This window comes from Paramisgurnus dabryanus, chromosome 22 (genome assembly GCF_030506205.2).
Source record: "Paramisgurnus dabryanus chromosome 22, PD_genome_1.1, whole genome shotgun sequence".
In the NCBI taxonomy this organism is placed as follows: Eukaryota; Metazoa; Chordata; class Actinopteri; order Cypriniformes; family Cobitidae; genus Paramisgurnus; species Paramisgurnus dabryanus.
In genome coordinates this window covers 30,325,676-30,340,026 of record NC_133358.1, presented here as the reverse complement: position 1 = coordinate 30,340,026, position 14,351 = coordinate 30,325,676, and the positions used below count along the sequence as shown (strand labels likewise).

General features: G+C 36.0%; 1 protein-coding gene across 1 annotated transcript; it reads right to left on the bottom strand.

Annotated features, from left to right (window-relative positions):
* Positions 1 to 339: 339 nt before the first annotated feature.
* Positions 340 to 13,326, bottom strand: LOC135740458 (uncharacterized). The gene is made up of 7 exons (XM_065258835.1): positions 13,194 to 13,326; positions 11,803 to 11,844; positions 7,970 to 8,188; positions 7,542 to 7,817; positions 4,229 to 4,510; positions 3,871 to 4,107; positions 340 to 2,890 (listed from the first exon to the last, which is right to left on the bottom strand). Exons 1-7 carry the CDS (start codon positions 13,273 to 13,275, stop codon positions 2,247 to 2,249), a joined length of 1,782 nt encoding a protein of 593 aa, XP_065114907.1. The 5' UTR covers positions 13,276 to 13,326; the 3' UTR covers positions 340 to 2,246.
* Positions 13,327 to 14,351: the final 1,025 nt, after the last annotated feature.

Below are 14,351 nucleotides of genomic sequence, written 5' to 3'. Positions count from 1 at the left end.
GGATAAAAACTTCATGATTTCTTAAGGCTGTTTTATGAAGATCATATGATGCGACTCTATCTACAGCACATTCTCACTGCGGTTTGTGTCTTTCTGTTCGGTCTGTTTACTACATATCTGTTCTATGTTATGCAATATGAATGTATAAAAACAAAACTTGTGATAAAGTGACTTTGAAGAAAAAGATATTGTGATTATTTATTTACATTGGTGTTGCATTGCAGACAATTTTAGCTTTAGTGTCTTGAAGTCTAGATATATGCATGCTATTGATATTCATCAGCACAACCATGGTTTAGTGTAATGTATGGGTGCGACAAAAAAAAAAAGACAAAAGTGTAACCAAAATCAATTTATTTTATATTTCACACGCTATAGATTATTGCTCGAGTAAACAAGTAGAAAATTTTACAAAGTTGAACCCATCAATCTCCATTACACCACATCAATGCTGCAGTGACCTCTTGTGGTAAATGCGAGCATCAACAAGACAACATTTTAGTTTTTGTTAGTTTGTCTCCATCTTATGGATAACGTCAGAACTACAGCGTTGCATTGCACTACAAATATTGAATAAAACAGCTGTGCATATTTTGATAAAATTATTAAGGGTTATCAACATACATAAAATACTGTGTCTCACACAATTCTAGAACAGAATTTAAGTTAAAAGTCACACAATATAGTAATATGGTAAAATAAAGGAATAGTGCAAATAAAAATAGTGCAAAGAAATACATTCATGAGAAGATACCTGAAGCTGAGAGATTATACTTATCTTTCAAAGTTTAACCTCAGTCTTTAGTAAAAGTATAAATGCTGTTGTTGACCAGCAGTCAGATTGCTGGTCATTTTATAGCGTAATAAACTTAAAGCTAAATAACTTCGTGCATATTTGTTATTATTATTTTGCTGTTTGTGTGTGTACATATTTTTTCCAAATGTGTTTAACTGTTATTGTGTATTTGAATGCTCATATGCGCAATGTTAATAACCTTCAAATTTCTATATCTGGAAATGTAATCCTCCAGTTTTAGTGTACACAACTTTATTTTCATTTCTCCATTTTCACTGTTAATAATACATCTGAATTCTTGTAACTACAGACAAATCATTTTAAATGCTTTGTGAATGCCTGAATCTAACACTTTGTGTGTGTGCGCGCTTATGTGTGTTTGCGTGTGTATGCATTTTTGTGTGTGTACGTGCGTTTGGGTGCGTGCGTTTCTGTGTGTGTGCGCGCGCACGTTTGAGTGTGTGCATTTGTGTGTGTGCGCGCGCGCGCGTGTGTGTGCATTTGTGTTCGTTGTGTGTGTGCATTTGTGCTTGAATTTGTCCGTGCATACATTTTGTGTGCTTCTGTGTTAGTGCGTTTGTTTGTGCATGCATGTGTGTGTGTGTGTGTGTGTGTGTGTGTAGTTTTTTAAAGGTGCACAATTGCCATTTCTGCCTCATCAAGAAACTGGCAATCTAACTGTTTTCATACAAACAGGTTTGTTTAACTTTCAAGACTTTCTGCATTCTCTTCATCCAACATTGATTTTTGTTTTTTAATCAAAGTCAACATGAAACTTAATTCAGACCCATTTAACTTCCTTCATGTGACATTTCTTATTGAAACAGCACTCTTAAATTAATTAAAACTCTTAATTTTTTACACATCCTTTTGTATTAAGCTTTCAACACATTATGTGTGATTTTAAAACATTATGTGTAATGTAATTTTGTGTTAAAAGTAACAAAAAATGTGTTTCAATAATAACACAGAGATGGGTGGATTCTGGGACAACGCTTTTAGTGAGGGTAATAAATAATTTAGGATAGTACCTGATGTTATGCATCTAGGATTTGGATGGATTAAATATTTTCATTGCTGAATGATAGATTGCAGTGGATTGTGGGTGATTTACACAAGCTTTATGTATCCTAATGGAAAAATTATTTACTATTAGTTATTTGTTATTATTTGACATAACCTAATATAACTAAAGTGTCAAATTAATGCATTTCCTTCTGGTAATAATTTAGCAAGGTGACATTTCCTAAACCACTAGCCTTAAATAATAACTTAACTATTATTTAACATTACCTATGTAACTTAGTTAAAGGCAGGTGAGAAGGAAAATGGTTTCATTACATTTTGATGAAATATTATGAAGACAACATTTTTCCTTTTAAGACCAGAAATGTGAGTATACGGAAGGTAAAGAGGGTAAATGTAAGTTTCATGTTGACCGTTTAGCTTTTCACTCTTTCTCTAAAGTCGACTCTTTCTTCTCCACCTTTGCTGCCTTCAGTTCTTCATATGGATTTTCATCCCCCTTTACATCTTGGGGATCTCCGATTTTCTGTGGCAGCTGTTCGTATCCTCCCTCTGCTTCCTCTTTAGGTTTTCCTGACCCATCTGAACTCAGAGTTTGGTACACCTGGGCTTTTACGTTCTTAAGAGCCTCATAACCCCCCTGACCCTGAGCCTGACTCGATTCCTCACCTGATCCCTCACCGGCCTTCAGTGTGTGGTAGACGCCTTTATCCTCAGTCTTCTTCAGTGCTTCATAACCTCCCTCGCCCGTCCCCTCACCAGCCTTCAGCGTGTGGTAGACGCCTTTATCCTCGGTCTTCTTCAGTGCTTCGTATCCTCCCTCACCCTCCTCCTTCACCTGGTCTTTGGCTTCCCCCAGCGTGTGGTAAACGGCTTTGTCGGTAAGAGCTAATTGTTCATAGTCTGCACCTGATTTGTCTTTCATCTTGTCATCTTTGCCCCGTCCCAGTGACTGCACTCCTCTACGGTGCCTCCATTTCAATGCCACCAGTATAATGATCACCACCCCGAGAAAAATAATAATTGCTGCCAAAATGACCCACAATGTTCCTTCTCCATCTGATGATACTGTTGAAAGACAAAGAGATAGGAGTTGCATATCAAGAGTAAAAATATAAATGAGAAGTGATTTGCTTGCACAATAGAGCACTCATTGAGAACTGAAAGCGTGTACAGTTCACAGAAATACACATCCACTGAATTTAAAAGCGTTTGCGTGATCTTTGCTTCGATGTGTTTGCTGATGTACTGCAGTGAGAGTTCTGGGTGTATTAGACACTTTATGAGGCGTCTGCATGTGTGAAAGCTGCTATAGCAGTGTTTCGAGTTCAGTTAAGGCGACGACATCTGTTACCCACAATCATACACTGTAAAAATGACTGTATTACTGGCAGCTGTTTGCATAACCTACTGTCGATTTAAATCGATGTTATTTACTGGCAACAGTGTGATTAAAGTAAAAAAAACATACAAAATTAACAAGACTTTATCTTTACAGAATAAAACTAAAATAACAGCCTCATGCAAAGCATTCTGGGAACCAAATCTGAAGAAAAAAACTGAAAAAGGTTGATGAGGATTTCTGTTTCCCAGAATGCTTTGCATGAGGCTGTTATTTTAATTTAATTCTGTAAAGATTAAGTCTTGTTTAAGAATGTTTTTTATGTTCATTTAACTTTGAACAAACTGTTGCAAGTAAGTAACATAAATGTAAATCTACTGGCAAACAACTGCATAACTACAGCAAATTGTTAACAGTGTGGTTTACAGTTTGCACTTACAGTAAAAGTCTGTATAGGACAGGATTTGATGCTATTATTTTGGTTAATATGCTCAAAATTAATATATAATTAATTTAATATTATATATGTAATATATGATTTAATAATAATAATAATAATAATAATAATAATAATAATAATAATAATAATATACATTTTTATTATACATGATCCTCAATTCGCATCTTCTCAGCATATCAAATCAACTCCAAGACTTTTTTCTGAACATTAATATAAATGTGTGTTTGTTTGTGTAGATGTGCATACTTTGGTAAACATGAGTAGTGCTGAATCGTGAAAATCCATTCTGACAGGCTGCTCGACAGATGTATGATCCCTCGTCTGTAAGATGAAAGTCCTGATCGGTCTTTGGTAGTTTTGTGCGTGTACCTGAGATATCAGTGTGATACCATTCGTATGTCCTGCAGACTGATCCACACAGTGGACAGGAACACTGCAACTTTCTTTGATTTATTTTAACTAACACTGCAACTGGAGGTCCACCTGTAAAACAACACAAAGCTCATCTCAGTTCATCACCTTTAATTAAAGGTATAATAATAATTTGTTTTATTCCATTATAAACAGTTGCATATAAACTAACAGGTTCTGACAGAGTACTCACCTATAACTTTTAATTCTTGTGGATCAGAGTCAAGTGTTTGAGTGGCTGCCGCTGAAGAAATGTGACTGTATTTGTAGGTGGCAGTACATTTGTATTGGCCATTATTTAATTCTGTAGCATTGGTGATTTTATACACATCACTCTTTACTCCGTCGATTGTTTTGTTATCCTTATAGAAATCGGCATGTATCACTTTGCCTCCGCCCCACACAGCACACCTGAGAGTAATGGTTTCTTCCTTCAACACAGGTGCGACCGGAGGTTCCAACATCACCAAGCGCTCTAGAGGAGACACAGACACATGATGCACACAGGTAAATATACTGCTGCAGTATCATACTGAACAATACAATTGAATATTTCAGAAAGCAAATATTATTGTTACGTTTCATAAACTTCATACTGGTATTTGTACAGCTACACAATCAAAAGCTTGGCCATATTGTCACAGTGTCAGTTTCATCAGTTTCAGTTTCATCAGACACACTCGCGTTGTCCTGTTTACACTTTTTTCTATCACATCTTTTCCTTCCCTTCGCCTCTCTATTAATGTGCTTGGACACAGAGCTCTGTGAACAGCCAGCCTCTTTTGCAATGACCTTTTGTGTCTTGCCCTCCTGGTGCAAGGTGTCAATGTTCGTCTTTTGGACAACTGTCAAGTCAGCAGTCTTCTACTTGATTGTGTAGCCTACAGAACTAGACTGAGAGACCATTCAAATGCCTTTGCAGGTGTTTTGAGTTAATTTGCTAATTAGAGTGTTGCACCAGGTGTCCTCAATATTGAAGCTTCACTTTTTGAACGAAATTAGTGAAATAAAGAAACATTTGATGATATTCTAATTATATGACCAGGACTTGCATACTGTGGGCCCTATTTTAACGATCTAAGCGCATTGTATAAAGCGCACAGCGCAACATCTAAATGGGCGTGTCCGAATCCACTTTTGCTAATTTAACGACGGGAAAAATGGATTTTGCGCCGAGCGCATGGTAGAAAAGGGTAGGTCCTATTGTAATGGGAGTATTTTGGGCGTAACGTGCAATAAACCAATGAGAGTCTCTGCTCTCATCCCCTTTAAAAGCTAGTTGCGCTGGCGTTATGTCTAATCCCTATTTAGATGACGGACTTTGTAAACTGAAAAAATAAGCGGAGGAAGAAGATCCCCAGTTTAAGATTAATGTTAAATAATTGTGTTGTTTTCCACTTGTATTGAAATTGTTATTTTTTATTAAAACCTTTAAAACCCGTTTTCTTTTAGTCATGGAAGTAAAAAGCAGGCTTGTAATTGCTTTAAATGTATGGCTATCCAATATCATCAAAACATAATTTACAAGTATGTAAGATAAGGTTTGTACTCTAAAAATACTTTATTTGTAACAAACAGGAGATAAAGAATTTACAAACGGCTCTTCTCACGTTTCAGCACTTTGGACAGCGGTTTTTTAGCAAAGAGTTTTTTTAAGCGTGACTTAAAAATGTTTCTCATCTCACCATATCCACAGGTACAGAGTAATCATATACAATAAATCCGTGAGGTAGCATAAAAAAAAAACATTTAAAAACAGACGCATTTGTTCAAAGCAAAGCATTTATTTACTTGCCAGGCTGCAGGTGAAGCAGCTCTTTGTGCCTTCTAACGTCTCATAATTAGTCCTCATTTATGTCCAAGAGACTCAATAATAATCTTTTACATTCAATCCTTTAATCTTTCATATTTAAAAGCATTTTTGTGCTGCTGCGCATTATGTACCTTGTGATAAGCAAACCCGCGTTGTCCTCCCGTGTTTAGGCGCATTTTACTAATGCGCTCTTTAAATAACATAAAACACATTGCGCCATTGACTTTAGACTTTAGACCAGGTTTTTGTTGGTCAATGGCGTAGTCTATTTTAGTTGCCTCAAAATAGCAACGCGCCAACAATGCGCCTGAACACACCTCGTTTTCAGACCAGAACGCCCATGGGCGCAAAAGGGGGCGCAAATGCAATTGCTATTTAAACAACGCGGCGCTAAACGTGAAAATTAGGGTGGAAACTAGCGAAAGACACTTGCGTCGCGCATTGCGCTGCATTGCGCCGGGTGTAAGATAGAGCCCTGTATCATATACAATTATAATAAGCGGAAATGCATGCAAGGTAATAATATTTTGAAGAGTCCTGATACTTACGCTCATCAAGCCTGGATATGATTAATTTCTGATGGATTTTTGATCAAATAAATGCAGACTTTATGAGCAAAAGAGTTTTTTTTTTACCTTAAAGGTCACGTTCTTCCTGATACCATTTTTTAAACCCTAGTTAGTGTGTAATGTTGCTATAATAGCACAAATAATACCTGTAAAATGATAAAGCTCAAAGTTCACTGTCAGGCGATATATTTTCTTCAGTAGAATTCCTTTTTAAAAGCCTACAACGAACAGCCGGTTTGGACTACAGCCCTCTATTTCCTGCTTTAATGACGTCAGTAAAACAGTTTGTTGACTAAACTCCGCCCACATGAATACGTCAGTCACCAGCTTTGGCTCAAACGGCCCTGCTAAGCTAAGGTGCTATCGAATCACAGCACACTAAACAAACTACACAATCAGAACTTGTTACGTATTTCTGAACTTGCTTCACGGCAGACCTACAATCCAATCAGAGCCAGCTATGCTGCAGTATTTATGACAGTGGTAATGGACAATTACGCTTCTAACCTGTAGGGGGAGCAAAGAGCAAAAACTCTGTAGTGATGCTTTAAATATTAATGTGTTCAAACTTTTGGGTGGTTTTGTTGGTGATTTTGGGTACTTTTTAAAAATTATCTATGTTTTCTCAGTCAGTGTACCATTTACAATGGTATAATGTTGTTGCACACTGGCTGACACACAGCACAATGAAGTTTTAAACAAATTTATGTAATTACGTAAATACATGCAAAGATGGAGATTTTGACATTATTTTTTGTGCCAGATTGAAGAAACCTGTGCATGATATGGAAGAATGCAAACATATGCAGGGGGTGTGGCCTTAGTGGCCCTTCAGTAAGCAGTGTGCAAATTATGCTGCAAGATTTTTTTTAATAACATTTAAGTTCCCTGTTATAGTCAACTCTGCATTTTTTTTCATTCCTGGTTTATTCAAATTAAATTCCTGTTAATTCCCAAATATTCCAGACAATTCCCATGGAAAGTTTCCAGGTTCAGCTGAAACCGTCTAGATTTGTTTTAAGTAAAACTTTTAAGATTAATGCATATTCAAAATGTTCCAAAAAATCCAATGAACCAAAAGTTGGCAGAACCTCCAGTTGATGACATTAACAACACAGACTTGCCTGTCATCTTCAGTGTAAGTGCATTGCTCCTGTGTTTGGTTTGACTCTTCATGCACCAGAATGTTGCTCTTTCTGTATCTTGTAATTCTGCATACACAGTGCCCATGTTCGTATTCTTTTTAGTCACTTCAAGCTTGTAGCCAACATTATTCCTGAATGCAAAACACTTCCACTTGTCCAGATCCTCATCCACCTGCAGTGTCAAGATCCTCGCTTCACCTTTAGTGATCACAGCGCCACCTATGGGCAGAGATAACTGGGCGTGCGGCTCCAACACTGCGAGAGAGAGAGAGAGAGAGAGAGAGAGAGAAAGAGAAAGAGAAAGAGAAAGAGAAAGAGAAAGAGAAAGAGAAAGAGAAAGAGAGATCATAAAGCACAGTAGAAAAAAAATAAGACAACTCTGTAATATTGGAGAATGAAGTTCATACCCAGTACTGTGAGTGTTAATGCTTCGCTCTTCTCTCCGTTCTTTTCACATGTGTAATCCCCATTGTTTTTTGGTGTTACCATCATTAGACCCAATAAGGAATTCTTATTTGATAGCTCTACATCATTGAATTTCCATGTTGTTTTTTCACCAGCACCCTTACAGTTCAGAGTGATGTCATCTCCAACATAAACTAAAGGATACCTCGGGAGTTGTAACACTAGGAGAAAATGAAAGAGAAAATTATTTTTTAAGACACAGACACTTGTAAAGCAATCTCTGAATATTTATATGAAACATTCAAGATCCTGGTAACACTTTACAAAAAAGCTCCAACTGTTATCATTAGCACAGTGGTAGCGCATTGTTAACTGCGCAAAAGGTAATTTGTGTTCAATCCCATGGAGCGCAAATGTAGATACACAATAGCGATCATGAACTAGCAATAAACAATATAGTTTATTAGCATTTATTAATTTCCAGTACTGTTCATGTTAGTTCATGTTGCATTAACTCATGTGAACAGCTAAGAATTTAAATTTTAATAATGTATTAGTAAATGCTGAAATTGAACATGAACTAATATGAATTAATCCTGTAGGTGTATTATTAATTGTAAGTTAAATGCATGTTAGCTTATGCATTAAAGGTGCAATGTCTGCTTACATGGAAGTTGGCGTCATGTTTCTACAGTAGCCCTAAAAGGACAAACTGCTCTATAGAGTGCATTTCATCATTACTAGCCCTGCGTTCCAGTTCATTTTTTATGACCTTCCATCGCTAACTTCCCTCAGTCTCGTTCACTTGGATGCACGTCATTGCTTACGTTGTACGAGTGCCAACTACTGCTGGAACACTTAAAGTGGGTTCAAATGGATCGCCCTAAGCCCTTGATCACATGGAAAGTGGAGACCGCCCCCTACATCATTTGAACTGTGCAAAGCGCGAGTTGCTGAAGTGACGTCACAATCGTGTTGCATATTGGGATATGGAGCTGCCTGAAGTGTACATATGAAGTAGACTAGGGTCTGTCCATACAAACTTCCCTAATCCACTTGACGAAGTGCAACGCACTTCAAAATGGCGACAGGGATTCCCCCGAGAGGAAATGTGTTTAGGGAAGTTTGCGAGTGCGTGTCTAAAACTGGAGTGGAACGCACCCATTGTCTCAGACAACGACATGTTTGTCCTGTGGTGGCTACCGTATTGCTTTTTGAAATTGAGGAGTGAGCTGTTGGTTGCAGTTGGCAATCTGACCACTAGATGCCGCTAACATTTACACACACCAGCTTTAAAGGGATAGTTCACCCAAAAATAAAAATAATGTTATCTCTTTCACACATTACCATGAATTTACCAGAATGAATTTACCAGTAAATACAAAAATGTGCTGTTTACACATGCAGTGACATTCCGTCTTTTTACCAGTAAGACATCATTCACACATCAGTATCAAAATACCAGTAAATTTGTCGAGAAAGCGGAAGTTACCTGTGGTGCGTGGTGAGCTCAGTGTTGAATTTGTAAATAATCCACGTTGTTTATATCCACGGTCCGTATTTTGTTGTTGTTTTCACGTCTGTGGTAAATGCTGATGGTCGCGAAGTTGCTCGTGACCAAACAACATTGCATTAGGCGACGTCAAACCGAAAATGTGTCTTAAACAACAGTGCTGTTTGCACATTATGCTTCACAGAGGGCGTGTTAAGGACGTCAGCAATTCGTCAAGTAGATGGTAATCTGTTTTAACTTACACTTAAGGTGTGCTCGACTTTCAAGCAGCGTGTGTGTGAAAACTTCCGTAAATGGTGCGGGGTTAAATGCATTCTCTGTATTAAAGCGTTATGATTGCCCCGAAGCTGTCAGCGCGGTCTGACGTTGTTCGTTCTAAATGCTGGTAATCTATATTTTCTGTTCACACATACCGCTTACTGGTAAATTACTGGTTATTTTACAACCTGTCTTTTTGGTAAATTGGCAGCACTGATTTACCGGAAAGGTTCTGTTGTTTATACATGACCTGTTACCTGCAATTTACCAGTAAAATACCAGTAAATACTGCATGTGTGAAAGGGACTATAATATACTCGTTCAAAACTCATAAGAACTCCATTTATCATTGGAAATTTACAATTCTTGGGTTACAAGCCCGACTCTAACCACTAGACCACAACTGATTACCATTTATTTTTGTTCACAGAAACAAGCAATGTGACTAATGAAACTAACAAGAATGTATTTAAGTGTCAAGTGACTAAGCTTACATTTAGTTCACACAGTTATTGTTTCTATGATAAAGCAACACATATCTGACCTAAAACACATATCTGACCTGTACTCGTGTTGATTTAACTTTTAACTGAAGTAAGCTTCCTTAGCTTAACTGACAGAATAAAAACCAGCAACCTCATCACACCAACAAAAGTTTGTAATTGTTTGCAGTGTTTAATGTGTTAAATGAGGCTGTTGTATTGAAATGACTCTGTTTGGAAGTCATCTCAGTTCTTTGACTCTTTTATTTGAGTTTGTGGAACTTAACAAATCATTTCTAAGAGTGTGCTTATTCATTAATATAATGAAAGGAAACAGTATTAATTAAGCACATTGGTGAAATCGTTGAACACACATAAAACAAACACATATTTTGACATGTCATGTGATGCCTATAAGTTTACATGATGCGGCAAACACATATTTTGACATGAAGAGCCACACACATGATGGGCTAAATACATCTTCACATCGTGCGCCATCGAAAATGAAGTCACCGGACGCCAATGGCTGTGTAATAAAAATAATAATAATAAAATAAAATTCTACTACAATGCATAAGTTGAATTTGTTCACATTAGTAAATGCACAGTGATCTATCATGAATGAACTATAAACAACTATATTTGTATTAACTAAGAGTATCAAAGATAAATGCAATAAACATGTGTTACTCATTGCATTATCTTGTGTTAAGATTTGAGACATTACTGTGAAGTGTTTCCGTCTTAGTCACTCAGAGCCGTTGATTTAACAAAAAAGTGCACAATTCTTGGTTTTTAACAGAAGCGAGTTACTGGAGAAATGTCCCGTCTGCTTCCTCTTACTGTTTTAAACCGGACATGTCATACATTATTTAAAGTTTTGGAATTTGAAATTTATTTCAATTAATTTTACATTTTCCCCATGGTCTACTCACGATGTTATAAAGTTTTTGGTGCCCAAACATTTGTTCACAAATGTACTGCACAAACAGAGGTTTACCATATTTTACTTTTATCATGAGTTATATATATATATATATTAGTATAATCTTACATGTATTTGTTTATTTAATATCAGACAGATGACGGCTCTTCAGTGGACACAATGCTGTTTGGACAGAAGCTCCTTTAATGATGAGAAGAGCTGAATGACTTTATATGAGGTACTGACAACGCCCTCAGTCATGATGATAAAGACGCTTAATGCATCCTAGATATTTCAATTGAGTGATGACATTGGCGATGTGTTAATTGTTTTAGACATGCAAGGTCATTAAGTGTCATTCTTCTGCTATATAAGATAGATGCTAATATTTTAAGGTTTTTATATTAAGGTTAAATAGTTTTCTATGAGTGCTGTGCAGTGATACACACTGTCTGGTGTATTCTACAAACAGAAATCTGAAAAAGCTGTACAGAGATCTGTTTTAACAATAATCAAAATGATCCCTCTATAAAAATGCTGTGTTGTTTTTAACCCATCAGTGTGTTCTGTCCAATAGTGACCCAGCCCTGGGAAAAAACAACCCAGCATTTTTTAGATATGTACGAGCACATAGAAAAAGAGGTGTGAATGTACCTGTGAGCTTTCCGTTGTTTACTCTTATGACAGCCAGCAGCACTGTGAAATAAAGAGAAATCTGGTTTACATTTGGTGAGAGATGTTACACAGACCTGTGAATAATCTTACTCTGTTTCAGTTAACAGTAAGAGAAGATCTGTAGTTTTCATCACAAACAGCTTCTCTTGAGAGTCATGAAAACTACAGTATACCAGCTCAGCGAACGTTCTGGATTATTTATATCTAAAGCAACATGAAGATAAATGAGATCATTACAGTCAAAACGTAATGCCTTATATAGAGAGTCACCATCATAAAATATGGTCATTACATAAAAACAATTGATAAAATATTAAGTACATCAACAGATAAACTATAATAGATGTATTAGTAGTTTATGCATGTTTTGCATTTATTATGAATTTTTTTCATGATTTTAAAACAAATGTGAAATTGCTCCGGCCGATCAAGATTTCCTACCTTTTATAATCTAAAATTAATGATTTAATTAATAAAAAAATAATTTCACCGTGTTTCCTAACATCTACTACTTCAGATACGTGGATTTCTAATACATTATTGCTAAAACTGCTCATCCAACTTATGCAAATAGTTTTTTAAAAACAGCATTTTACCCTGAACATTCAGGGCATCATGCACTCTTAGAATGAATGTGTTAAAAATAACTAAATGTGTTATCCCAGAATCCACCCATTTCTTTGTTATTATTGAAACAACACATTTTGTGTTACTTTTAACACAACTTGTGTTTATTTTAACACAAAATCAACACAAAACCACACAGAATGTGTTAAAAGCTTAACTCACAAAGATGTGTAAAAAATTAACATCCTTTCTAAGAGTGAGCTTATTCATTATTATAATGATTTAAATGAAACAGTATTAATTTAGCCCAATAAAATTAATTTGCCTGTTCAATAAAAGTTGTGTAAACTGTTAAAACTTGTTTCATTTACATTTTTAAGTTTCATCAATTTGAAATTACACATAATTTCAACTTTTTTGACTAGTGAGGAGTTGCTATAAATGTTAAAATAACTAATTCAACTTAATTCAACTTATAATTTATAGCAAGCTAGTCAAGAGAGTTTTAATGAATCATAAATTCATACAAAAACTTTTTTACAGTAATTTTTACAGTTTGCCAGTTTAAAATAAAGCTGAACATAACTCTGAGATAAATGAGACTGGATGTCACGGCCTGTTATCACTGTTATCAGCATAAGATTAAAATGCAAACATTAAAACATTGTCCAATCTTACTGTAGAGTCCTTGTGACAACTTCTCCATTTGACAACCTTTGCAAATTCATCTCACTACACAATGCAAATTAAAATCCCTAGAAGTTTCCCACTTAAGAAATAAGATGATCTGTTTATTGTTTTACCTGTCAGTGTCAGCAGAAATGCCTTCATGTCTATGATCAGAGCAGAAGCAACAGTCTGTCTGTCTGTCTGTCTGTCTGTCATCAAGGGACAGTCTGATTAGTAAATGATTGAGGAAGTGGACATCAAGTGGTTTATCAGCTTTGACACTTGCACGGCTCAGCAGAGAGAGAGAGAGAGAGAGAGAGAGAGAGAGAGAGAGAGAGAGAGAGAGAGAGAGAGAGAGAGAGAGAGAGAGAGAGAGAGAGAGAGAGAGAGGCGTGCATCTCTTGCTTTATTTAGTTTAGCAGCTGGTTTTTCGATTTTTTACATCTGTAGCTGAGGGTCACACCCCTCACACTGAGTCAGCAGTACAGTGTATGTGTGTTTGTGTGTTTTATCTCCAGTTCAAAATCAATTTTTTTGCTGCTTTAAAATTTTTGTTGAATATTTGTCAACAAATATTTGTTGAATCAATAAGATTTACAAGTCATGTCAACTTACTATTATTTATCTTGACAAGAGATGAGTTGCTACAACTTGACTTTTTTCAACTACTTATAAAATGAACTTGACTTGAAATTGTTATAACAATATTTATATGTGAGTTAATCTGAGTTGATTCAACTAAAAAATTTAAGGCAGCAAAGATTTTTTTTAAGTGTATGTAAAGTCGAAACATACATAAATATAGATGAGAGACACAGCAGTATAATACTTATAACACTTTCCTAACAAAACATGACGTCAGTTGTTAAGAAGTGATGCTTAAGTATTATATTTTATTACTGAATGCAATAATATGCAGACATTCTTAAGTGTCTGAAATACTTCTGAAGCCTAAAGACTTAAAAATTCCTTCAATAACTCTGTCTGATATGCAATATGATTTGATATGATAAAGACATTTGGCAGTAAAATGTGGTTTGATATGTTGAAGTAGCACACCCTAACAAACTGTGAACACTTTGGAGAAAGCAAGCGAGAACCACAAACCCATCACCACAACCCCAAATGGAAACTGTGGTAAAATAGTCATGCACTGAGCTAAAAACAGACAGGCTTTTTGTGTAAAAAAAAAAAAACATCTTTAATATTTAGCTCATATTAGAGCCTGCTTAAAAGACATCTCGGGTTGGATAAAGCAACAGCACCTCCTACTGAACCTCGCTAAGATGGAG